The sequence below is a fragment of the Nannospalax galili genome, unplaced genomic scaffold, assembly GCF_000622305.1.
Source record: "Nannospalax galili isolate Female #2095 unplaced genomic scaffold, S.galili_v1.0 scaffold31, whole genome shotgun sequence".
Taxonomy (NCBI): Eukaryota; Metazoa; Chordata; class Mammalia; order Rodentia; family Spalacidae; genus Nannospalax; species Nannospalax galili.
Window position 1 is genome coordinate 6,315,354 of NW_008332149.1, and position 26,535 is coordinate 6,341,888.

At 50.5% G+C, this 26,535-nt stretch overlaps 1 protein-coding gene and 1 long non-coding RNA gene across 6 annotated transcripts in view; one reads left to right on the plus strand and one right to left on the minus strand.

Moving 5' to 3' along the window:
* Positions 1–5,608: 5,608 nt before the first annotated feature.
* Emx2 (empty spiracles homeobox 2) lies at positions 5,609–12,516 on the minus strand. 2 transcript variants are annotated; one of them, XM_008827326.2, is made up of 3 exons: positions 11,335–12,516; positions 9,181–9,365; positions 5,609–7,077 (listed from the first exon to the last, which is right to left on the minus strand). In XM_008827326.2, exons 1-3 carry the CDS (start codon positions 11,741–11,743, stop codon positions 6,910–6,912), a joined length of 762 nt encoding a protein of 253 aa, XP_008825548.1. In that variant the 5' UTR covers positions 11,744–12,516; the 3' UTR covers positions 5,609–6,909. The 2 variants fall into 2 exon arrangements, with proteins under 2 accessions (XP_008825548.1, XP_008825549.1); XM_008827327.3 differs by lacking the exon at positions 9,181–9,365 and having other exon boundaries at positions 6,974–7,077; positions 11,335–11,770.
* A 259-nt stretch (positions 12,517–12,775) lies between these two features.
* LOC103729296 overlaps positions 12,776–26,535 on the plus strand; it is a 78,806-nt gene continuing 65,046 nt past the window's right edge. For all 4 annotated transcript variants that reach the window (XR_001872314.2, XR_607060.3, XR_001872313.2 and 1 more), the window contains exon 1: positions 12,776–12,906. This is a non-coding gene — a long non-coding RNA (uncharacterized LOC103729296). The remainder of the gene's footprint in view (positions 12,907–26,535) is intronic.

Genomic DNA, 26,535 nt, shown 5'->3' on the forward strand with positions numbered 1-26,535 from the left:
CCCACCCGCAGGGCGTCCATCCTCCGCTGCAGAGTAACAGAACCAGGGACCAGGGTGGGCAGGCCTCCAGGGACACTCCGGAAGGGCCTCCATGCCTGCACCGTGCTCTCTTCTAGACTGGACACTGACTGGGGTCGCTCTCTACCCCATCACAGGCCTCCACCAGCACCACCTCAGTGACCCGATCCAAGGGCCAGGGTGCTAAAGGGGAGGGGAAAAAGGCAATTGTAACCTAAAGAGAGAAAGGAAACTGGCAAATAAACTGCCAAGCGAACCGGTCAGTACCTTACAGGAGGCCTCACTTGACAAGTGACCAGAACACAGCCGCTGGCCTGAATACTTAATTACCCCCAAGTGAAAATTCCCCATCTAATTTGATATTTGGTTCTCTGCAGAAGCTATAGCCTTCGTAAATAATATACAAAGTAAGAAACCTAATCCTGCCTGCTAGAATGTTTAATTCATCATTATGCGAGCTAATTGGAAGGTGATTATATGGTAATTGCTCATTAGTGGTGTATATTTATCGCTGTACCTTATGTCAAGGCCATGGGAATTGTGTAGAGTCTGTTCTCTCATTTCAAGGATCAGTTTCAGAAGCAGGAGTGAAGCAGGCAAGATCAAGTTCGTCCTGACGTCAGGGTCCGGTAGGGGCTATGGAGACCCAGGCTATATATAGGACCAAAGCTGGCTGGGGCAGGGACCAGTCCGGGTCCTATATATAGGTTCAGGCACCGAGATCTGAGAGGCTGCTGAAAACCAGGCCACTGCCAGGCAAAGCTGGTCCTTCATTTTCCTAAAGCGACCCCAGCCCCAGCCCAGGCACCTCTGGGGCCCCTCAGGTGCGTCTTCGTCCTTGGGCTTGTGCTGGTGAGCCTGTGCTGTCTCTGGGGCTCCTCTGACCTGTGCAGAGCCGCAGTGCGGGTGGAGTGGAGAGGGGGTTCAGTGGTTGGGAAACTGGACATGGCATGGAAAATAGGGCTGAGAAAGGTGGGTTTGACTCGGAGATGGAGGCGGAGCTTGGAGTGATGGGAGACTGGTTTTCCTCTCCATCTGATCCCTGAGGGGTGGGGCCATTCCCAGCTCCCTGACTTGTGCCAGTCTCCCTCTCAAAGAAGTGGGGTGCCGGCTCCACGCAGTACAGGTCAGAGCCTAGGGAGAGGAACGCCGAGTCTCTGTGGTGAGAGTAAGGGTGAATGAACTCGAAGCGTGAAGAACAGCAGGGCTGGGCTGGGACCTTGGAAGAGGCACACGAAGGCAGATCTGAAATCTAGGGGACGCTACGGGAGGGCTAGGTTTGCAGGTAGAGGAGGGCGTCAGCAAAGGAAGCCCAGAGCCTCCGCAGTCCTGGGAGCAGGCCCCGACCTTTGGAGACCAGCCTCCAGGAGATCATTTTCGCACGTGCTCCTGATCTTTGGCGCGCTGGCGCCCCCTCGGAGGAGCGCGACGGCTTTTGCCCTACAGAGACCACAGCCCCAGACATGGGCACTGACCCCCAGCCCGCACCAGGCACCCCGACTTGCAGCCGCAGAACCCTCCCAAGCTCCCCCACTGGGCAACAGGCTCTAATGAACAAAAGGCCAATTAGACGCTGGGGCGCGGCTGATGAATGGACCTTTCGCTTTCAAGCGTGGCACCGCTTCGGGTTTCCTGGCGCTCTGGGTTGAGCCTAGAGAAGCTGCCTCCCGGAGCGAGGTCATGGCTGGGGTCAGAGGGTTCTCAAAACTCCCACTTCCCCCTCGCTACGGGGCCGGTTAGGGAAAATAAATCAGGGGGCCGAGGCCCCGACTAGACATCCGGGCTCGGTATTCCGGCGTGGTGGCCCAGCACCCTAGGCTGGCATCCTCCGCCCCGCCCGCGGCTGCTCCGAGGCGCCACTCAAATAAATCAAGCGCTGATTGCCAGAATAATAGAGGCAGGCCTAGAAAAAAACCGGCTGTGGTTTGCTGAACCCTAGGAATTAGTGATGCGCAATGGGAACACCACCCCAACCCACACCAATTTCTCAAGCCTAGACCCCAAAATAACAAAAATGCTGCTCTAAATGCTGAGTATAGATGCTCATTACAGGAGCCCCCACTCACCCATGGGGAAGTGTCCCCACAGGTCAAACACACCAAAGCCACGCACACACCGTACTGCCCTCTGAAATGCAAACTTGGGCAGCATCCAGAGACCCTGTCCGAAACCAGACCTGCGCACAAGTTCAATAAGCTGTGTGTTAGTGTTCACACCTTAAATAGGCACTCGTCCATAACCCTGCAGCTGCAAGTTCTTGCCCTAACTCAAAACAATCTGGAGGAGCAAGGAAAGACAGACCTCTTGGTAGAATCTATGCAGGGAACCACACAAACACAAACGGACTAAAGTCCTGGGCCAGACACGCAACTGTCTTTCCACAATCCACAAATACAGCTGGTTTCGCAGACTGAGACACACATCCCATGCACAATCACAGACCCACACCCTAACTCACCCTTATACCGATTTGCAACTGCCCACTTGTGGGCAGCCCATTCGGGCCCCTATCTTCCCACTAAGGAGCAGGGGCCCTGGGCCCGGCCTCCTAACTGCCAGAATCCCTCCCGACAAGCCAGTTCCTCCCGGACTTTGTTTCTTGCGACTCCGAGGCGGGGACGGGGAGGAGCCGAGGTTTCCCAGGCCGCACGCAGGCCGGAGCCCCCATTCTGCTAGGCAGACTTGGCGCATCTGTGCCGCTGCCACAATCCGCCCCTAGGACAAAAGTGGCCCGGCAGGTTCCAGGCTGCGGCCAACGCACCCGCTCCGGCTCGGCTAGGCTGCCAGGAACAGAGTCCCAGGGAGCTGAAACCCCAGACATCCAGAACCAGAGCTGCGAAGGGTTGACTTGACAGCAACAGATCCAAGGTTTCTGCCTTCCCCCAGATGATTTTTTAGCTGCTTCTGGATGGAACCAGTTTCCAGGTTGGAAACATGCTCAGAGCCCACGTGTGTCTGTGTCACAGGAGAACGCAGCCCTGGCGGGCTTGCGTAGCCTATTCCCTTTAATCCTCCCAGGATAAAGGAAAACTGAGAACCTGGGTCTCCTGAACATTCTTTGGGCACCAGGAGACCCACAGGGCCGCAAGTATGCCATCAACTTGTAACCTGCAAGTCACGGCCGAAGACACATGGCAACATGCGTACAGTTGACGGTGCTCTGGGAGGAAAGGGCAGTCCGGGCCACTAGGCACATCGAGAGCCCTGCCCAAGGATATCCAAGCCTGGCGCCCACGGAACAGAACACTAGTGGGCACATAGCTCCAGTGGGCTCTAGCCAAGCTCAAATGCACAGCGAAGGGAACGTATCTTCGCAGCATACGCGCCCCCTGCGCACCCTACCCCGAGCCCCACACCCAGATAGGCATCGTGGGATGGCATCTCGCAAATATTTATATTCCTCAGCACCACGGCAACCCGCGCCTACATTAGACGCTCTAATCCTGCCACTTTAAATAGATGAATTAATAAAGCAAACGAGCGGCTAATAAGCTGACTGTCCTGCCTTTTTGAGGCGGGGGTGGGGGTGGGGGGGAGGACTCGAAAGTGCGCCAAATTTGTTTGCAGTGGATCAAGGCGAGCCGCCTCTGCTTCACTTTCTTTATCTTAATTCCGACTTGAAAAGATATAATTATCTAGTTTGAACAGAGCTGCTATCAAATCCTTCTTTGGGCCGGGAAGGGGGGCGTTGGAGTGGATTGCCGCTCTCTGAGCCGCTCGGTGCAGCCGGAGATAGCGCGTAATGAAGATGTGGAGGCCGGAGATACAAAGGGCATTAACCTCATTAGCATGAAACCTTTTCTTCTTAGCATTGTGGGACCCTTTCAGCCGCCTAATCCCCCCTATTTTCAAAGCTTGGTTTGTAATAAAGCTTTTAGGTTTTTTTTTTTCCCCCTCAAAGCTAATAGTATTCTCTGATGATTTTATTGCTGTTACACTGCATAGGACATTTAACCAAAAAAAAAAAAAATCTTCACTACCATCCCCATTTCTTGTACTTAAAATTAAGTATATGGTTGCTGCAGAAACCCTTGTATCTGGATGGGATTTTTTCTTTTTTTCTGGAAAGGTCAGCCTCAATTTCAACAGGACTCCACTCTGTATTTTTGAGTCATCCCAGGTTTTAAAAGGTGGGCAGGATGAAACGATTAACCTGCCCTTGTTCCAGCGAAAAGGATGTGGCTCAGGAGCAACGACTGCAAGCACTCTGGACTGTTGTGACTAATGGTCCTGCTGTGGAAGCAGTCTAGGCCTCACTCAGGTTTGCGGGACATCCCAGCTGCACCTGTCCCTGTGGGAGGCAAGCACTGTCTTCCCGAAATCATCTCTCTGCCTGGCATAGCCACAGCAGTACTTTCCAGGAAGGGTCTTTGTGAGCTCAAAGTATGAGCAGCCACGTCTACATACAGAAGAACCAAGACAGAGGGGGAGAAAGAGTGACAAACAGATATAGGGGGGTTAAAAAAGAGAGAAAGAAGCAGAGAATGAACTCTACTGTAGAGGAGAGGAGGAAAAACAGAAAGAAAAAATTTCCATAGTGCCCTATAGTCCCCACACGTGCACGGAATGTCTAATCTTAACTTTTCAAGGCATGATGTTAACAAAGCTTGTATTTCTGCCCTGCATTGTAACTTGGCCTTATCACAGTGTAAAGGGTGGGGGAGATTGTCCTAAATTATGTCCAGGCGGCCCCCCTGGATCCGTGGATTAAGAGATTAAAGGAGGCCACTGCGCAAGGCCTCCTCTTTCCCCTTCATATTCCTGGTATGATAATTGCTTAAACTGATTTGCACTTTCACAAAAGCTCACAGGACGCTTTGTAGCTCGAACAGAACAGACGAGGTTTCTCTATCAATGGAAATAAAACTGATTAATGCAGCCTATCAGGATAGGAAGCAAATGAAGCATGCAAAAACAACCTCATACCCCCAGAAGGAGGAGGGGGAGGGAACAGAGTGAAGTTTCCCCTAAGAATGGTTACAACTTTTTGCTTAAAGTTAAGAGTGGAAGATTTCTCAGAACACTTGCCTTATAAGGCTCCTGGGGCCTTTGGGCTCATCCCTACCACCTTTGGCAGACTGGAGTCAGAGAAAGAGGAAAGGAAGGGAGGAAGGAAAGAAGGAAGGAAGGGAGAGAGAGGGGAGGTTGGAGTCCTTAAGGGGTTTGGAAGTCAGAAACAAAGTTTAGAAGTCCCGGAAATCTTATTCTGCTAAGTGCTTTCCTGGGGGAATATTCTTCAATCCATAACTACATTGTAAGCTTTTAAAAAGGGAGGTAAAGAAAAGTAAGCATTTTTTAACATGACACTGAAACTAAACTCCTTCAGCAAGACGTGCAATCTATAGGCAATTTTGCTTGGAAAATTTTCTCCTTTCCTTTTTCTGAAAGAATTTGGTTGTCCTAATTCTCTTCCTTCTCTGTTCACATCCCTTTATAAAATAACCCCCTAAAAGTCTGAATCAGTCAGGCCTTTTTGTAGGTGAAGGAGTCAGGGTCTCTTGAGCCTAGTGGGGGAAGGATCACAATTGAATTAGAGAGATACTTTTGTAAAGATCCACTTTAATTTCCCAAGACAACTACTCTGAGGGCATATTGATAAATCTTTATTGACAAAATATTGACATTGACATACTTCTTGGAAGTATATAGTGTGTTAGAATTCTAACAAATTAACACAAAACACAAAAATATTTACATTCTGGTATAGAAGACATTAAGGAAGTATTCATCACTCTCTTTAGTAAGTCTATTATGGTCTTGGAAGAGAAACTCAGTGCTTGAAAACTCGGCGCGTGTCCTTGGCCACACTACCACCATCCCCTGATAATAACTACAGTCCTTCCTTAGGTTTTTGCGATAGACAGATTTAAAGTTTTGAAATGGTCATTACATTGAGTGGTTGAACTCAGTCAATTTCTCCAACCACTAAAAGGAGAAGTTGACTTGGGGTTTTAAGTCTCAGAATGTTGGGAAATGAGATGTCCAAGAAATAGAATTAATTTAGTGTTCTGTTCTTTTTTAACTCCCCGCACAAGTCCTGATTCTTCTCATGAATACCCTCCCCCACGCCCATCCCTGTCCTGCTCCCAGGTTTCTCTGTAAGAGGACCACTATCTCGGAGTCTACTTCATTTAGCTTTCACAATCACTTTGACATCAGAAGGTATCAAAAAGTGTTTACAGAGTGCACATTTCTCGGAAAAAAATCAAAATTAGAAAACACACAGAACCTGTCTTAAAAGGAAAATAAAATTACAATTCATTTTGTCTTTTTAGACACCATTCGCCCAACAACTGCTACATGCAATTCAAGTTTTTGAAACAGGTGTGGGATGGGGTTAGATATGGAATTTTGCATGTTATTACTAATCAAAGATTTGGGGAAAACACTTTGAAGTGCAAAATTAAAAGTCCTGTGCCTGGTTGTTTTTTTTTTTTTAATCATCATTATTATCATTTTTTAAATGGACTTCAATAAACGGAATACCTGCCAATCATCTTGTCTCCCTGGTTTGGCTTTTGACAGCGCCCCTTGTCAGAATGTGCCTTTGCCATGCTAGGAACGAATTCTCTCTTTTTCTCTCATTTTTTTCTTCCCCTCTTCTCTCTCCTTCCCTTTCTGTTTCTTTCACTCACTCAGCTGCCTCTTCAGACGAGGGTAGCATGTTGATGAAGGGGCCTCCGTCCTCTGTCATCCCGAGTGTGGGGTCCAGTGCCCTTGCTGTCCAAAGTCTGCTTCGAGCTCCATTACGCTCTGATTCCCCTCTCCCTCTGTGAATGTGTATGTGGTTTGGTTTGGTTTTGTAGGGTTTTTTTTTTTCCTTCTTCCCCTCCTCTCCCTGTCTCTCTTTTGCTCCATGTTGTCCATTTCTGTGGGGTTAGGTTTGTGTTTTTAATCGTCTGAGGTCACGTCTATTTCTTCTGGACTAGCCTGCTTGGTGGCGATTCTCCATCGATTAATGTGGTGTGTCCCTTTTTTCTTCTGTTGCGAATCTGAGCCTTCTTCCTCTAGCTTCTGCCTTTTGAATTTCGTCCTCCGGTTCTGAAACCATACTTTTACCTGCAGGGAGAGGCAGGTGAGATGCATTAGATGCTTCATAGTGTCCTATCAAGTGCCTATGTCCTGCCCCAGCTCAGACCTGAGTCCAGGATGGAGAAAGCCCAGTCCCCCTGATGCATAGCCTATGGGCTGACCACCCTGTAGTCTCCCCTCAGAGAGCAGGGCCCCCAGGTAGAAAGCCTGGTTCCCTGTCCTTCTAAACCTTACCAAGGAGCCCTTCCCCAGGGTCCACAATGCCCTCTGTAGAGCAAAGAGCCCTTTCTCCCCCTGGTTCCCCAGGACACACACATCCATCTGACTGAAAGCAAAGGCCTTGCAAAGCGTGTAGGACTCAGTTAAAATAAGAAGTAAAGAAAAAAAATAATAAAGAGGTATATTCCTAACTTGTCCAGTCAGTGAGTGAAGGAAAGATCTGAGTCTCTGCAGGGTTTAATATACTTTCTATTTTCTGCTGGTCTGGAGCTGCATAAATATAGCGCCTCCTCTGTCAGGCCAGGGCCCTGACTAGAAGATGGAGGTTTGCCTGAGCCCAGGTCTCCTAGTAGGGGAACACTGGCAGGTGAGCTGGACTAGGGTGGGGCTGGGGGAAGCCAAGTGGGCAGCTGGACATACAGGCCTCCGGAGCAGCCAAAGTGAAAGCTTCAGTAAGACTGTGGGATAGAAAGGACGTTAAATAAACTGAGCCTGAGGAGGGAGATGGCCCTTCTCAACTCCTGTCCTGCCCACAAACAGGGCAGGAACAACCTCAGCCCAAGCCACATCTCTTCCCACCAAGGAGGGGCTGATAGCTGGGCCTCCCCAGAGTTTGCAGCTAAGGGTCTGGGAAAGAACTAGGTTGAAGTCAGTCAATGGCCCCCTGGGGAAGCTGAGTGGTGGATCCTCATTCAGCAACCAGAATGGGCAGTGACACTGCCCAAGGTTGTCCAGTAGTGAGGCACAGGTGAAGAAGATGGTGGTGGCCACAGCCTATGCTCTAAGCAACCCCTCCCCTGATAAGAGCTCCTAGCCAGAGCTCTGGGGCCCCTCAGGTTCCACTGCCGTCGCTCCCTTAAGACTGCCACAGGGTCCAGTTCATTCTCCCCAGTGCTCCTGTCCCCCAAAGTGCCCCGCGAAAAAAACAGAGCGGGAACCAGGCTGAGTTTAATTTGCTTTGAGTTTGCTAATTAAGTAGGAAGGACCGCTCATTTTGCCCCCTGCATTAGCCCAAAACGCGCTTCCGTGCTCTCCAGGCTTGACACGCACACAAAGACTCCGGGCGGTGTGGGCAGCGAGGCGGACAAAGACCACCGCTGCCTCGGTGTCCAGGAGAAATCAGCCCGGCCTTGCCTTGTGCCCGCCCTGCACAAACCCGCGAGGCCCTCTTCCTTGTTTTTATCCCCTCACCCCCAACGCCCCCACCCCTGCGGAGGTGTTACTTTAAAAAACACCTTTTTTGCGCTTCGCAGAAAAAGTGTTACAACTTAATCTGCCTGAAAACGTTACTGTTTACTGGGAACTTTGACCCTGCCCCTGGGACTTGGAGTACAGTAGCACCTACTGTAGCCCTCACCAGGCTCCGGGCCTTGAGACTAACCCCAGTCGGGTCCTCCGCGATACCCTGCTGCGCAGAAAGACCTGATCCCCCTCTCGGGGACAGCCAGCTACAGACTCTTCCGCACCCCCTTAAGGGGAGACACCTGATGGACCTTGAAAGCCTGGGGCCTAGAATCACTCAGAACTCATCCCTCATCCACTTCTTGCCTTCTTCAGCTTCGAGCCCCAATCACCAGTGCATCCTGCTGCAAACTCCCTCAGCCCAGTTGAGTCCCCGAGATTCTCACTAAAAGTCTCACTAAAAGTGCAGAGGTGTCTTAGCCTACAGATGCCGAGGCCTGCCAGGCGGGGCAGAAAATGGAGCTCAACATTTCAGCTCCTACAGCCCCTTGCCAGAGCCTAACAAAGTGAGCACCAGGAAAGTTACAGATCCAAAGCCCTAGAGTGGATTCAGGCTCCGCGGGCCCCCTGGGGAGGTGAAGATGCTGGGCACTGGCGGCCTGGTCTGGAGATTTGGAACCCCAGGCTTTCTGCCCATACCGGGTACCCGGGTAGCTGGGCAACACTCACCTGAGTTTCCGTAAGGCTGAGGCTGTGCGCCAGCTGCTTCCTTTCCGCGCCCACCACGTAGTGATTCTTCTCGAAGGCGTGCTCCAGCCTTAGAAGCTGGGACGGCGAAAAGGCGGTTCGGATCCGCTTCGGCTTTCGGGCCAACGCGTTGTGCAAAAGGAAACTCTCCGGGCTTGAGTCGTTCCCTGCAGGGGGCACAGCAGAAGTGCCATTAGGGGGGGGGGCTACCTAAGCTTGAGTTGTGGGCTTCTCTGGAACGGGGCTAGCCAGGCAGAACTCCCCCGGCCTCCGCCTAGTCCTGCGGCGCCAGACCCGCCCAGGCTGGTGGGCTTCCCCACGTTCGGGAAAAGGATGCTGCCAAACCCCAGGACCCAGGGCTCCAACCTGGGAGGTACCCAACAAGCAGTTGTCTCAGAGGGGCTAGTCCCCACCTCCGCGGGTTCCACAACCGCCCTGGCGCTGCAGCCCTGGCCGCCTCCATGCCCCGCACTGGGGGCAGAGGAACAGGCAACAGATCCCAGGCAAGGAGACTGACGTCCACTATCCAAAAAAATAATAAAAGGTTCCCTTCTTGTTAACCTCTCGAGAAACTTTGACCTCAGCGTGGAGAGGCAGCAGGGCTCTGCCCATAATTTTCTCACGGATGTATTCAAAAAACATTTGGGGGGGGTCTCTGGTAAATTATTGAGGCCAGGCGAGTCGTTGTAGCCAGGCCGGGTCTGGAAGCTGGAGGCGGTTGTGCCGGCTTCTATCGCGGCTGCCTCGGGAGGGCCTGGCTCTGTGGCTCCCCGGGTGCAAGGAACTTGGAGATCAAGAGCTTAGGGATCCGAGCCTCTGGGTGGACCAAGCTAAAGATACCCAACGGGATGGTCTGCAGTTCTGAGGATAAGGGTTGCTCCTGATCTAGTGAGGCGACCAGAGGATTCAGCTGAGCCCTAAACTTTGAGAGCAAAGCTAGACTATCTCAGCTTCTCTCACTTAGTAGGAAATCTAGCCACCAAAACCCCAAACAATGAAAAATAAACAGATAGCCTCAACGGGAATGGAGGCAAATTCGGTATAGGTCCAAAGGACAAAAGATGTTTTGATTTGGTTTGCTTTTTTTGTTTTGTTTTCTTTGCCTTTTTTTTAAAATCAGTGGCGAGGTGGCATGTGCCCGATTCTAGACTCTGGTAGAAATGCGAAGTGTTATTGAATGAACAAGCCGCTCGGTATCGATCCGGCCCTGCCAGAAGTGGGTCTTTTATGGACTCGGGTAGGTAAATTAACTACTCAATCCTTTTTCTAAAGTTTTAACTTCCCTCCCAACCCCCCACCTGGAGATAAACAAACAAAATTTACAAATGGGAAAAAAACGAAGACAACCAAACAGATTTTTGCTTCTCAGGCCTTCTCTTCATTCGACTTTCTTTTTTAAAAAGAAAAACAAAACCAAAACAGAAACCAGATTGAACCTGCCTTCCCGCCGCATCCAGTGGGTGCTCGGATTAAAAGAGGACGCCAAGACCGGGCTGAGCACCAGAGGCCTTTTTTTTTCTTCTTTTTTTTTTCTTTTCTTTTTTTTTTCTTTCTTTCTTTTCTTTTTTTTTTTTTTCACCCACTCGGGTTCCCACCCCTCTCCTGGCCTCTAAAGAGCAAGCGGAAGGAAACAGTTTGCTTCGGGGTAGCGAAAGTCCCCCGGTCTCGGAGACCTAGAAGTCGCGGGTCTGGGCTGGAAGGGCGAGCGCGGTCGGGGCTGGATCGGAGCCGCACACAGTCGGAGGTGAACCTGGCCATCCCGCCCAGTCCGAGAGCCTAAGAACCAGCGCAGCCGGGAACTCTGGGGACCCCGCGGGCTCAGGGCTTCTTGACAGCGGGCACTGCAGAGCAGACTGTCCCAGCCAACCGCGAGCGGGGCGTAGGGGGAACAGCTCGTTCGCACCCCTTCGGAAAGGGTGAGGCCCCAGGCGCAAGTCAGCAATCTAAACAAGCCTTGACTTCCGAGACTGGGGAGACCGACTCCGCGCCGGGCCCTCGCTGCCGGGTTTCTGGACCGTGATGGCCCGCGGATGGAACCTCTGCCCAGGCCTCGCCAAGCGCCCAGCCGGAGCAGGCCAGGCACCGTAGAGGATGCTGCGGGAGCCGCGCGCTGCAGACCCGCGACGTGGCACGTACCTTGGAAGCGATGACCCAGATATCGATAACGGTGGATGAGCCAGGGGTAGAAGGTGGACGGGTCCCGCTGCTGCGAGGCGAAGAGGGGGTGTGGCGAGTGCGAGGAGGGCAGCGGGTGGGCGGCCAGGGCGTGCGGCGGCGGCACCGGGTGCACCGGCACGGCGGGGTTGGGCGGGTGCGAGACCGCCTCGGCGAACACCAAGTCCGGGTTGGAGTAGACGCCCCTGCCCGCGGCGGCGGCGGCGGCGGCCGAGTGGAAGCCGTTGAGGAACGGATTTATGGGGCTGGAGTTGGCGTAGCTGAGCGCTGCGGGACGGATGGGGTCCTCGGAGCGCGAGGCGGGCAGGGGACTGTCCTTGGCCACCAGCGACTCGATGGTGAAGCAGCGCTTGGGCGCCGGCTGGAACATGCTGCGCCGAGGAGCCGGCGCCCTGGGCTCCCAGCTCCCGGCGACCGTGGCGCGCTGCCTCCGCCGCCCGCTGCCCGCGGCGAGGACCGACGAGAACTGGGGACTCGTTTGTTTGGGGTGGGGGTGGGGGGGAGGAAAGGAAGAAAGAAAGGAAAGGAAAAAGGAAAGGAGGGGGAGGGGGGAAGAGAGGCCGAGCCGATGATCCCGAGAATCTTGCACCAAACGCGCCCAACCTGGAGAGAGGGGGGGAAAAATTCTTCCCGAAGAAGTTGCAGGCGTGGATTGGGGTAATAATTTTTTTTTCCTGCGAGATGGTGGGGGGGGTTGGAGTTAGAGGCCGGAGGAGGGGGGGGTTCTCTGTGGAAGCAAAAAAAAAAAAGTTTTCTCCCCTTTGCAAAAGGCGGGCAGGGCGCCCTAAGTCCAAGGACAATCCATGGAAGTGTTCGCTTCTTCACAAGTTGTGCAAACGATTTGTTAGTTCATGAGCCTAATTAGTGCTGGGATCACATAAACAGCTTCCTCCGAAGCCTGGTAAATGGCTTGATGATTGGTCGCTATTACTCGCCCTGAGGTGGAAGGGGGGAGACTCTTTAAAGTGCGTCAGAGGGAGGCGAGCGCCTGGGAACCCGGAGGCCTGGATCCGGGCCCGGAGTGGAACGGAGTCGGCGCCGCTGCCCCCGCCGCGCGTCCGGCCGCCAGCCCGCCCGGCCGCCCGACCTCTCTGCGCCTTCACCCGGCGCTCAGAGCTAGCTCTCACGCTCCCGCGGCGTCCGCGGCGGCTTCTCTCCTCCTCTTCCTCCGCTTCGCTCTCCTCCTCCTCCTCTTCCTCCTCCTCCTCCTCCTCCTCCTCCTCTTCCTCCTCCTCCTCCTCCTCCTCCTCCTCTTCCTCCTCCTCTTTCCCCACCTCCTCCGGCAGCCGCCGCCTCCTCCTCTACCAACACCACTCCCTCCGGGACACCCGGGTCCCTGCAGAGTCCCCGGCCGGCGTTGGCTGCTTGCGGCCCCCTGGATCCTAACTAAACCTTTGCTGTGCCGGAGCTGCTTGGACTGAGGGACAGACCAACCGACAGACGTGCAGATTCCTCAAGCCCAGAGTTCCGCAGCCACCGTCCCCTGCAGCCCGACGGCAGGGTCCCTGAGATGGCTAAGGGCGCACCGCGAGGGTAAGTAGCGGGCGGGGACTGTGCAGAGCTAGGGCTAAAGGCTCCTTCGCTTATACCAATCCCCACCCCCAGCAAGACTTGAGGTTTCCTAGGTGCTTGCGGAGAGTGCGTCCTCCCACCCCTCTAACCACGCTTAGCTTGGAGGACCCTGGTCCGTGCGCTTGCAATCTTTGACCCGGCTCGGCTTCCTCGTTTGCAAGAGGAAATCTGAGGGGTCAACCGTGCCTGTGCTGATGCCCTAGGCTTCCAGCTCCCCTACAGTCTCCGCTTTTTTTTTTTTTCTGTCTTGGAGGGTGCTCACCTCCTTTCCCCAAACAGATACTTCTGGGTATCTGGGATATTTGGGAAAGGAGCCTGAGGTCCTAGGTCGGAAATTGAGGTGGTGTTAGGATTAGGGATTCGGTATCACTATTAGTGTGGTCATTGAAATCATGATTGCTACTATTATTGTAACAACAATAATGTTCCTATTATTATTCTGACATCTGTCTTCCCAGGACTGGGTTGCTGCGCAAACCCAGGTTTCACAACTAGGGACTTCGGATCGCGTCTCCGGTCCTAGACCCTGTCCGCATTTTCGAGCTCGCCTTCCGTTTTGGGATGATTTTAGGGCCGAGTTCTCTCGTCCCCATTGGCTCTCACAGAGGCATAATTATGATCACATCCCCCAGGCTGCTGGCGCTGCTCTCTGTTTATTGGTGGTTAAAGATCTATTATCTATTCATCAGCCTCCTCTTTTTTCCTCTTTCCCCCGTTTTGGCAATTGCATTCTTCTAAAGAGAAGTACCAGCAGGTATTTTGCACGTTTAAAATGAATGATTTAAAAAAAAATTCTGGCGTCCTTTAAATCTATTATTCCCAGGCCAATGCCATTTATCTTTAAAAGGATGAAACACCCGTGTTTGGTGAGGGGGTTGCCTGAGACCTGGGAGGAAGCAAATCTGAGGGAAAAAAAGTGACTTCCACTAGAGGGGATCTGAAAGCTCCTGACTCTGCCAAGGGTCTGGGCCTTAGACAGCTCCAAGAACTCCCCCACAATGGGGTTTCCTGCCCTCAGAGCGCCTCTTCCCCTCCCCTGGTTCCATCTGCTGCTGTTTACGGTGTGTGTGTATTTGTTGTGTAGTGCTCAGTTCAGGATGTGGATGTCCAGGGATTCCCTAGGCAGAAGGGGAATTGAGAAAGGTGTTTTCTGGTGTAGATGAGGTTCCAGAAAGATTCATTAATCATCTCTACTGCCCTCTCACTTTGAATCCCCCCAGAGTACTCAAGGTGGGGCAAATACATATGCACACTTAAACCAGCAGACAGGCATGAGCCTCAGCTTTCCCTCACACTGGAAGAAATTTGCCCTTCAGACCTCTGTACCACCAGTCCTGTGATCCTGGCCATTTTTACCTTCTGTTCCAGCTGGCTTTGCTTTGTCCCTCCTTTTTGGCAAGCCCAGAGACTCTAGGCATTAGATCCAGCCCCTTGAAACAGGGTACATTTGAAGGCCACATTCTCCTCAGGCCTGAACCACTGTCTCCCCCATCTCCAATACAACTTTGAAATCCCTTCCTAGACTAGGCTGTGGAGATAGAGGCCTCATGCTCAGAGCCCAGAAAGCCTGAAGCCCAGTGAAAGGTGGAAATCTTGGGCTGTGCCTAGCCAAGTGAGCCCTGACTGAGCTAGGGGTCTGCTGGGGCCTCCAAAGTTAGAAGCAAACACTCCCATTTGAACATACTGTGGATCCTCTGGAGGAGGGCAGAAGAGTAGAGCCAGGCCTCCAGGTCAAGCCTGAGACTCAGACTCCAAACCAGGGCTACTAAAAGCCTCACCCAGGATGTCATGTCAGCCAGTGTGGTCCTTTAAATGCACAGCATTAATGGATCTTGGTTGGGATATGACATTGACTTTGAGGGCCAGGGAATCCAGACCTGTCTGGAAGATTTGAGTGAGACTCCGTGGTGTGTGATACACTGGGGTTTAAAATTTTGGTCTTGAGTGTTTAAGGTGTAGATGGTACTTACTTAACCCTTGACCTCTTTGGGCTAGAATATGTTGGGAAATTGTCCTTTAAGGGAATGAGAAACTGGCTAGAGACCAAGTCTACAGTCCACTCTTGCCTAAGGCAGGGACATTTAGCCATTTGTGTGGCATCCTCTGCAGGCCACCTGCCTCTTGCAAATTGCCCTTTGAGTGCCAGGATTGCCTGCAGGGGCTCTGGGTGGTCTGCAGGTGGCTAAGAGCTTATGGCTAAGGTTTGGTGCCTGAATTTTTTAAGAAAGCAGGGCATTCAGCCTCTCTGCCCCAAGTACTTTGTGGCACCAGGCCTTGGTCTGCCCACCCTCCACCCTCTTGAAAGAGAAGCTGTTTCCGGGTTGAATCAGGGGCCTTGGGGGAAGCCCTGGAAGCCAAGTAATCTATGTTAATTCATGCGATCAATCTGAGGTGCCAGGGAAAGGGAAAGATCCAGCAGGGGGCCCCAATGTGGGGAGGAATTAACTAGCAGAGTAACTCATTAACCACGCGGGGCCAGGGGAGGCCCTGCAGGGGAGGCCCACTAGAGCCCTGGGTGCTAGAGTCTAGCTTGGGACCCAGAGATCATAGATAGCCAGGAGTCACCCCTGGCTTCTGGCCTAGCAGAATTCATATTTCTTTTGTTCCTTAAGGACTCAGGAAGGTTTGGTTAAGTACCTGTGCATTGAGTGGGGCTGCGTCTCTGCCCGGTGTGCAGCACCCTGGGCCACTGGGGACTGAGAACTAGCAGACATGCGAAGGTTCTAATCATAAAGGACCTGGGTACAACACCTCAGCGTCTCGAAACCTCATGTTGTCCCATGTAAAAATACAGCTGGTGTGTTTAGGTAGCAGTAGTCAGTGCGCTCCTCTACCATCATGGGGGCACTGTGTTTCAAGACTTGTAGTACAGTACCAAGTGTGAGTTTTACTATGTTATACCTTCTAACACCTCCCCCTCAAATTTACAGTTTAGCAATGTGACTGTGGGCAAGTTACCTACCCTCTCTGCTTCCGTTTTCTCTTCCTCTAAACAGAAATAAATAACAGTATTTTGAGAGTATTACAAGAGTTCAGGCAAAGCAAAGTGTTCCAACGGTGTCCAGCGCATAATGAACATGAATAAAAGTCAGACCTTCTGGTGGATGCTGCTGTTATTTTCTACCCTCAGCCAGGACTTCACTGACTGGGAACAATAAAGTTGGTCAAAAGAGTTCATGCTGGTCTCAGTCCTGCCCAGTTCCCTCATGTTCCCCCAAAGGCCACGAACTTCCCCCAGGGGGTGCTGGGGTGAGAGTGGCCTGGATTATTGGCTCTCTGAAGATAGCAAAAGGCAGAGATTTCTGTAGATCTCTGACTTTCCTTCAGGGCCTCTGCTCTTCTAGTGCAAACTGCAGAGCTCTCCTCCTCTTGCTTGGATGCTAGACCCAAGAGGTATCTGAGATCTGGGATGGGTGCATGGCTCCATACAGCTCCCGTGGGTAGGATTGTCTGGGCTCCCTACCTGTGTGACTTCTTGTGCTTTAGTTTATTGCATCCGTGAAAAGGAAGTATCAACATCTTAATGGTCAACGAGAGAAGTGGGTGAGCATGGCTCACTATTAGCGTTCATCCCATTTAATAATATATTGTGAGTTTCGGGTTTGGACCCCACAATGAGCCAGAGTGATGAGTCCCACTATGCGCCAGCAGCGTCGTACCGGGGCCAGGGAAATGAGAACCCTTACTGGCCCCTGGTATGCCAAAGGTGATCTGAGATGGAGTGGCCTGGAGCAGGCCGAAAAGTCTTCCAACTCGCTGTGAATATTATTCCCAGCCCTTCCGGCGTCTGGAAGCTAGGGAGGCGGTGGGAAAAGAAAAAGAGAATTAAGACCTTAAAAACATTTTAAAATCATCAGGGCAAATCCTTTTCTGGCGAGCCCAAGCATTCTCTCTTGGAGCCCACTAGGACCCCGGGCCGCGATTGGCGAGTGCGCAGCGGCGCCTAGTGGCGAAGGAAGCGCGGGCGCTACGTCCTCGGAGTCCGCAGGAGAGTTCTGGGTTGCCAACATCACAGTCCAAACCAGAGGAAGAAGTCCGAAAGGCTTGTAACTTCAGAAGAGACGAGGAGATGCGTCCCACCTCCTTCGACCCGCTTCAGCCCCGCTCCCAAGTTCGTCCTCGCTGGAATTTCACCTTCTCTAGGAGCCCGGCTTTCTTGTTAAAAGCGGGGGGGGGGGGGGGGGGGGGGGGGGGGGGAGGGTAGGACGGGGTCGGGGATAACTTCTGCTCTAAAAAGGACTTGGCAACCTGTGATCAACTAACCAGGGAGATGGCCAGCTATGGTGCAAAGACAACCGCATCTCCATGCCTGAGAACCAGGAACCCACTGCCCAGTGTGCCTTAGAGAGTGGACGGACAGACGGTGGGGACCCTGACTGGAGAGAGCTGGAAGAGTTGGGGTTGCCAGGTGCAGCCCGCCTGGATGTGCTCCCCCTTGCGGCCGGTGGAAGACAGTTTGAGAAGGGGAGTCTATCTTTGGTTATTGTTAGGAACTCTCAGGAGAGGACTCTGCAGCCTCCCCCAGGCTATGGCGCCGGTGATGCTCCCCTGTCACCTGAAGCGCATGAGCCCCATCCATCCCAGAGCAGCCGAGTTCCTCCCAAAAGTTGAGGCGGTGGAATCCGTGTAGAATTTGCTTGAAACTCGGATGATACGAAGACGGCCCGGCCCGCAAGCGTCAGCCTTATTGCTCAAAGTGCAGACTTGGGAGGCAGAGGGTCTCTCCCCTGATCCTTGTTTTTGCTGCTCAGGATGGCTGTAGGAAACAGGCACCGTTCTTCGGAGCTTGAGAGTTTCTGGATCTCATGAAATGATCCTTCTTGAAACCTAACGTTTCAGTCTAGAACTCCCGGCACTACACCCAGGAGACACGCTGGCTTTACTATCATCATCAAAATACATCAATCCTCAACACACACAGTCCGAATTTACTACTGAAAGCAAAGAATCATCTGCCTTCAAACGAAAGATTAAGACCAAGCAAGGAGAGGCAAGGGAAGACAGGTACACACACACACACACACACACACACACACTGAAGCAGGAGCCAGAGAACATGGACAGGTTGCCTTGCAGGACCCAAAGACAGCTCTGTTTGCCCTGCACTCCTGGGTGGTGGGAACATGACACCCCCTCCAATCACTCCAAAGCTGTGTCCCCCAAAATCACATAGGGCCAGGTACTTTCACAGGCTCTCTCTCTGGCAGCTCTGTTTGGGACCACAGAGGGTAGTTTCCTAACTTGGAGCTGGATTTTCACCTGGAAACAAAGAGAGTCTTAGACTTCCTTAGAAGAGCACCACCCAGCTGCCCCTGGGGCCCAATCGGTTCTGCTTTTGTTACTTCATACTTTCTAATCTGGAGTGGGGAGCTGGGCTTTGAAAGGGGGTAACATTCATCTGAGGAAAAGAAGAAACTGGAGGCTTTTTCTTTTTAACTCTCTTTGAAAGTTGAGGAGAATGCCAGGGAGACTTAGAAAAACTAACTCTCATCTGTGTGGAATTTTGACTTTAAGCAAGTCAGTGAACCTCAAAGTGTGGTGATGGTAAGGTGCCCATTTTCCAGGTGGGAAAACTGAGGCTCAGAGATGTTATACAAAGTCACTTTCTTGGCTGTCACACTGTCTTCCAACCATGGATGCAGTGGTCAGTCTATGAGGAACCTTGGGCAACTCAGTCTCCTTCCCATCCAATCTCCAAAGCCTCCGCTCAAGCCAACTTGAAAGGTCATATAAGAGTCCCCACCCTCAGACCAGGGTGCCCAGACCACCCCAGACTTGTCCCCTATTCACGCCGCCTTTCATCATTTATAACTCTGGCCTGTAAATTGCTGCCACCGGCCCATCATTGTCCAGAAGACCGTCTTCCCAGCCCCAAACTAGCAAAGCTTTAGGGTTAGAGTTTAAGGATGTGAGTAGGGGCGATTGTGGACCTGGAGTTGAAAAGCTGGAAGACTGCCTGTGGGGGTTACTGAGACTCAGAGCACCTACTGTCCCCATGTCTTACCTGTAGGAGACTGAAAAGGGTCTTAAAATGTCTTGTGGTGATTATAGTGCAGCTCAGCATGAACTGGTGCAAAAGGGTGGACATTTAGCTCTGCCCACCTACCCATGCAGGGCTAGCTCAGCAGGGAGCAGTGGGTGATGCCTAAAGAGGGACACTCCCTCCAGTATCTACCCCTTGGCAACAGCCGGACCCTAAAACATAGGCGGCTCTATAACGTCTCCTTAGGGCTCTGTCCCCAAGCTGCTCCAGGACACCCTCACGTCTGTTTGGGACCCCATGTTGAACTCTCTAGGTCTGGCTTTCCAATTTGCATCACCCCAGTGTCTGGATGCAAAGAGGCACGATGTGCCCCGTTTTCCACGGCGGCCCTGGCCTTCACAACCAGCCGCTGGCAGTTGGAGGAGAGGTGGTGAGCAGGGCAGAGAGGCCTGGAGCGGGGTGCGAGTAGCAGCTGCGGGGCGCCTGGGCCTCCCAGATGCTGGCATTGGCGGGCAGTGAATCCCCAATCCCCTAGAGCCGAAGAAGCCCCAACGGCCGCCGCCCTCCGCTTAGCAGGGCCGCCAGGGGTCCGCCGGGGGCTGCTCAGCAAAGGGTGGCATCGCAGCAGCGCGGGCAGGGACCGCAGTGGTTCAATATTAGCTTTTCATTCCAGTCTATTGTGCCCATCTGAGATAATATTGACTCTGGGGTGAGAGCTGGAGACGACAGGGTTTGTCTAACACTCCGCCCGCCGCAGGGCGCTCGAAGAGAACTAGCCACCGAGAGTTAAAGAGACTGCAAATAAACGCTGCTTGCGCGCAGTCTAGCCGGATGCTGGCCACAGCGGGCGCCCGAGCTTCGGACCTGGCTTCGGACTTGGGAAGCGGGACGCGCCAGTCTCCGGGCCCAGCGGTCGCTCTGTGCAGGCGTGCTGGGTGTTCCCATCGAAAACAGAAAAATAGCCCTTGATTAACGCACACACTCAGCTTTCAATGGATGCCGAGGTTCCAGAGCTGGCTAACTCCGGAGAAAAAAAATTCATAATTCTCACTGTTTCGATTTGCAAACCAATTTCGGACGCTATTTCTTCTTTCGAACGGTTGCATTCTTTAGGGTGACTTTCTGTCAAAGTCTTTCTCTCATTTTTTCCTTCCTGGGAAGAGTAAAAGCACGCAGCAGTTATTAAACTGCTTTACTCGTGAAAGCGCCGTTAATATCAAATTTCGAACTGTGCATTCTACGTTGCTTTGAATCCGTCTGCAACCGGTCCAAGGTCTCCAAACTGCCTTTCCAACCACAGTGTCAAAGGGCCTCCTGAACGTTCAGGTCTTGCAAATACAGATTAATTTCAAATTTCAAATAGATTCTGAACGCCTGCGTTGGAAAACGGCATATTAAATTGTTTTACTGAGACGGACCACTTAGGCTTCTGCTCTGGGGATCAAACATCACCGAGCGCACCGGGCTTACAGTGACCGCGGCTGTGCCCTCCTGTGTCATTTGCGAAATTTGCGGACCACCTCCCCCCGTGCTAACTCCATTGTCCCAAAAGAAACTGATCTTTGGGGATGTGTTCATTCACCTTGAAGATAGGATAGGCATCCGAGGAGCTAGAAGAGGCAAGGGAGGTGGGGGCAGCATCCTGAGCAGGCTCTGGACAACTGTGGCTCTTGGATGTTTCTGAAAAGCACGTTGTGTTTCACATAAACGGTCTACAACTTTGTATTATACACTGTTTACCATATAATATATATTGTGTTTTCACCGTATATTTAATATATGGCGTCTAGCTCCTATATTATTTTATAATTATATTAATTATCTAATGTTTTACTATATATTAAATCCGCTATACACGGTTCTGAATACATTATTTGTGTGTATGTGTAACCTTTAATGTCCCTGCAACTTGATCATTTTCGTGTAACTTTTATACAGTCCTAATTGAAACCACTTTGAAACCAGCTTATCCTTATAAGAAATACCTTGGTGTGTAATTGCGTCTCCAGGAAAAGGACCCAGCAGTGGTACCTCTGCTGTGAGAAACAGCAGGGCCTCTCTGGTTCCCCAGATGCCCCCTCCCCCGGGAAAGAGGAGCCAAGCTGATGTTCTGGAGGCAGAGCTGGCCTCTTCTCCTTGCTTGATGTGGGGGTTGGTTTGGTTCTGCCAGCGGCTGTTTAAAGGTTCTGATGCCCCCAAAGTGATGTCATGAGTTAAAAATGACTTAGGAGAGTGCAGCAAATTCTTAGCTAAGGCTTCTGGGAGAGCAGCGGAGGTTCACCTCAGGTTCTGGGCTCCAGGAGCCTAGGGTAGAGGGAGAAGCTGCCGAACTCCCGCAGGTTCCCACTGTAGTGCATAGCCCTCCTGGCTGGAGCTGGAGTCCTCAGTTCCACACTTCACTTACCTCTCAGAGGATCCTAACTCCAGCCTGCTTCTCATAAAATCGAATGTGCCAGTCCCCCTCCTCCTCCCCTAGAAGCATGGGACCAGGTGGGCCCAGGAAAATGTATAAAGTTTAAAATATGGACACAGTATCACCCCTTTAAAAGGCCAGAGCCTGCAGAGAGATTCAGTGGGGCTGAGGAAAGGTAGTCAGGTATTGCCAACCAAAGCATCAAGAAAGGCTCCAGCATTAAGTCTGAACAGGAAACTGCTAGTTCATAGTTCAGAGGCCCATGGGTTGTAGAGAGAAATTGGGGAGGGATGTGTGGGGAAATGAAGACATTACCAAAGAGCAAGAGGAGAAAAAATTAACTGTGTTCACAGACTTGCTTATTTCTTAAAAGCACCCCCTCTCCCAAATGGTTACCTGTTGTGAACATCTTGTACCAGGAAACAATGAACTTGGCTAAACCCCAGACCAGTTGGCTTCAACTCCCCATATCCAACAAAACCTCCGGATTAGGGAGGTCCAGAGCCTGCCTCTGAGGCCTGGGGAAAGGTGATGGTAGGCAAGAAGTAGAGCCTACAGGGGCTCCCAGGTATGTGCTAGAATGAGCTGGGGAAGGAGAGAGGTAAGAGGAGGTAGGACAGTAGCTTCTTGTTGCTAAAAACAAAACAGCCAACCCTCCTTCCCTGAACTGCAGGCTCTGAGCCTGGTTGCTTGAGAGTCTGAACATACCACAGCAAGCCTTCCAGATGAGGAATGGGTCATAGTGCCAACCATGTGACTGCAGCTCTGGCCCAGATGGGCTCAGGCACATCATATCTAACTCATCTACATCATTTTCTCCACCCAAGTGATCCATCATGCCTATGTCCAGCATGGTAGAAAACTTTATTCTAAGGATGTAAGTATGCAACAGAACCTCACCTTTCTGCCTCTTCTTCTGAGCCCTCATAACCATGGTTTACAGGGCCGCTGAGCAGGTGTACTAGAAGATACGGTTGGTTTCACTTCTTGTCCATCGCCAGAGTTTCTCTCACATGGGAGATAATCCATTCCTTTCGATGATGGGTCTTGTCCCATTTGCTGCTAAATATCTATTACAAAGATGTGGCTTACCCAGTCCTCCCAGAAATCCATTGAAACAATTCATCAAAGCCATTGAAGGCTACTCCCATTTTCTACATGAAAAACTGAGTCTCTGATGTTCAGGCTCACCCAAAGATCACTCATGGTTATAAACCAGGGACTCAGCATTCCTACCCAGCTCATATGACTCCAGCGCTTTCCTTTCTTTCTCCCCACCTCTAATTTCCTAACAAAATGCCTCTGTTCCCCCAGTAAAGAAGTAAAGACCCATAGATTGAGGAAAGAAAGAATGATTTGATCTCCCCCCCACCCCGGTCAATGATTAAAAGATACAGAATTTGGATCCCACACCCTCACCACAACAGTTACTCCAGGTCCAGAAGAAGCAATAAGCAGTTGGTACATAAACAGCAAATGTTACTTCTGTCATCTCTTCTACCAGCTCTGAAAAGTGGGCATTGCCTTCATCACCCCACTTTAGAGAAGCAGAGATGGACTCAGGGAAGTTGACCAGTTCGCCTACACAATCTACGCAGAACCCTGGCATTACACAGTCATCCATGCCAAGCCTCCAGCTTTGTCAATTATTGCAGATGGGACCAGTTAGCCAATAGAGTTAGGCTCCCCATGAGAAATTACTAGGCTGTTTCTCCTCCCATGCTTTTAGTGTTCCTACAAGTATCATTTCAGGATTCCAAACCTGCTCAGCATGTATGCCTCCCCTCTTCTTTCCTTCTCCAAGTGTCTGTCCCTCTGTACAGCAGGGACACCAGAGCACAGGCAGGGTGCTGTTGCCCCTTACCTGGAGTCAGATGATCTGTAAAGACCTCAGTTTGATGTCCAATCATATATTTTCTCTTTTACCATTTGCCTTACACATGCCACTAGAACTAAAATGTGCAATATGTGTGTGTGTATTTTTTCATGACTTTTATAGTAGTGAAAACCTTTGTTTTAGACAAAGTTTTTTGTCTTTGCTAAAACCCAAGGTAAAGAGTTTGAAGTAGGAAGAAGCTTTTTGTGTAACTGTTCTATGTCCAAAGAGATATCTAAGAATCCCAATGGGGAATGGTCAGTGAGTTCTCTGATCACAGACTAATGACCTTCATTGTTCCATTGTTCACTTCGCCACAAGAGCTCTGACACTAGGAAAAAAACCTTTATTTTTGTTTCTTATTATAAACTTAGATGTATAACTTTATATTATACAATATTGTGTAAAGAGATCATTAACAGCCACCCACACTCCCCCTGCCTAGAAGCCACCACTGCCCTACATTTTGGGTTATTAACTTTTGACATTTTGGGAAAGAAATTAGATTAAATCTATGTATTTTGCTATTGTTGTTCTAGTAAACAAAAGAAAGGAACAGGCTGTGCAATTCTACTTATACAAAGTTCATATCCAATGAAACTCATGAATGACTATGGAACTCAGGAAGAGGGTTGGCTGGGAAGGGCCACGAGGGAAACCTTGATTTGGGTGATGGTAACATAGATGCACACAGTTGTCAAAATTCATGAAACTTAAGACTTTTAAGTATTTTACTGCAAATCTTTATGCCTTCATAAAGGAAAAGAATCTTAGACAAAGATTATAGCAAAAAAGTAAGCTGGAGAAGTAAAGAAATAGCCCAAAGATACAGCTCTTAACTTACCAGGTGCCGAGCTGTGACAAACTACCCAACACCTGTAGCTATAGAGAGGACAAACAGCTGGGCTTCATCCTTCAAAGGCTGCTTTGGCTGGGGCCTTTCCAGGACCCACCAGTTGCCATACTCCCTCTCCTTCAGTGTTTTTCCCCAAACCCTCTACCTCTGAACTGCATTTCCTCATAAAGAGTCCAACTAGAATCTGTGCTGTCAAGAAGGAACACAGAAGGGCTTAACTTTCAGAGATCCCAAAAGTTTCTAGTCACCACCTGGCATCCACAACGTTGTCCTTCATAAAAGAAAATTATACAAGGTGGTTTAAGATTCCACCCAAAAAGCCTATTAAATGCCTTCATATAAAAATATAGAATTTTAAGCTTGAAAGGAACATAAGTATATTGAGTAATAGTAATTGTATGCCATGAAAAAAATGAAAGAAAGCAAGATTCGCACCCCCCCCCATACACACACACGCATACACACAATCCCCAATATCTCTCTGTGTGCCAGGCATTGGCTGACATTTGGAATTCAAGAATCAAATCTTCCATGATTCTCCCTTAAAGGAGCTCACTGCCTAGTAGAGGCAGCCCACCTGGTGCACACCCGCGGGCAATGCAAGCTTACAGATGAGAGATGTCACCTTTCTGTCCCTGCTGCGGGAGCATTACAACTGAACTTCTCAGTCACAACTTGTTTTTGACTTTCATATTATTTGAAGGTGATGGGGACAAAATTTGCAACTCCAGAGGGCCAAAGGAAAAATGTAAAGGCTACATAAAGCCAGCAAGACAGCTGGCGGGGGTGGGTCTGACTGAACTGAGTCAGAGGCAAAAGCATACACTCAGCTCCTGGGAAGAAAGCAAAGGCCAATGCCTCTTGCCAGCTGGGGAAGTTGAGGCTGGCAAGGTGACTGGGGCACTGTCTCAGAGCAGAATGAGTTAAGACGCCTTGGGCCCTCAGAAACAGAAAGTGTGGGATCACTTAAAAATCAGGTATTTATAGACATTTTGGATCATTTGTTTTATTCCATCAATATGGAGGGAGTATTTGCCATTTACAAGGAAACTTGCAATTGACCTGCAATTAACAAATTTAGTCAATCATAGTTCTGGCTCTTAAGAGCTAGTTGGAGAACTGCACAGCTAACTATTATTTAATGGGATTGGTGTCCAAATGCAAAGTGCTCAAGCGAAAGCTGCTAATATTATATTTAAATGATACTAGGCAAGCATGTGCTTCCTGTGGAGGTTTCAAGACCTGTTCACCACAAGATTCTCTAGGGAAAACAGTGAGGTATTTCAGAGGCTGTAAAACTTGACAAGTAGGTGGGTGGGTGATTGACCCTCAACAGGTGGAAAGGACATTCTTAGCAAGGGATAAATGGGAACAATCATTTGTGTGATTGCTGGGCATGAGGTACTTGGCATGGACTATCACATTTAGATATCATGAAACCCTTCAAGGGAAGGGGTGCGTGTGTGCGCGCATGTGTACACGCGCGTGCACATGCATGTGTGCTCCTATTTTACACATTTAAAAATTGGGGCTGGTGCCAGGGAGATGGCTCAGCAGGTAAAAGCACTTGCTGCACAAGCCTGATGGTCTGAATTTGGATCCCTGGATCCCATATAAAAGCACTCCTACAGCAAGATGGGGGGTCAAGACAGGAGAGCCTCTTGGAAGCTCTCTGACCAGATAGTCTGGAGTATGAAGCCCAACAGAGAGACCCCACCTCAGAGAAAGCAAGGACCAACACCTGAGCTTGCCTCTCACTTTCACATGTGCACCAAAGCATGTGCATGCCCCTCACATCGTACACGCAGAAAATAAATAATACTTAATGAAAAAATAGTAAAAATCGGAGCTATAGAGGTTAAGTAAATTCTCTAAAGAACCACACAGAAAGTCCTAGAGTAAGGATTTGAACATTGACCTTTGACTTCTAAGCCCTCACTTCAGACCACAGTTCACCAGGAAGCTGTGGGTGATACAGTACAGAGTCTACTGGTCTCACAGGGTTGTTCTGGGAACTGAATGTGACTAGGAAGTCAAAATGCCTTTGTAAAATGTCAGCATTCAACAAGCATTAACTGCATAAATTATTTGCAGCTATGCTTTCTCCTTGATGGTCTGTTCATTCAGCAAATGCTTCCTGTACAATAATGCCAAGCCAGGTGCGGGTGTGGGCACTGGTGATATAATAGGAGCAATCTCTGTCCTCACAGAGCCAACAGTCTGCAGCTGGTCAGTTGACTGATATCTTAAAGGGACTGATCATGTCTGAGAGAGAAGCAGAGAGCTCAAGGTTGAATGATACTATGTATCATCACTGTTTTAAATACCAAAACTTAGAAGCAGCACGCATATCCATTAACTTCCTTACTACAGAAAATGGTTTAACAATTGAGGAAGATGAAAGTAGCCCTTTGCAGTGTCATGGAAAGATCGCCAAGACCTATTAAGGGAGGAAAAAGTAA

Excerpts from the sequence above, each read along its gene's own strand:
- Emx2 (XM_008827326.2), bottom strand. The coding sequence starts at position 11,743 with ATGTTCCAGCCGGCGCCCAAGCGCTGCTTCACCATCGAGTCGCTGGTG. Across the intron at positions 9,366-11,334 it reads TCTGGGTCATCGCTTCCAAG|GGAACGACTCAAGCCCGGAG; the intron begins GTACGTGCCACG and ends TGCCCCCTGCAG. Across the intron at positions 7,078-9,180 it reads TCAGCCTTACGGAAACTCAG|GTAAAAGTATGGTTTCAGAA; the intron begins GTGAGTGTTGCC and ends CTCTCCCTGCAG.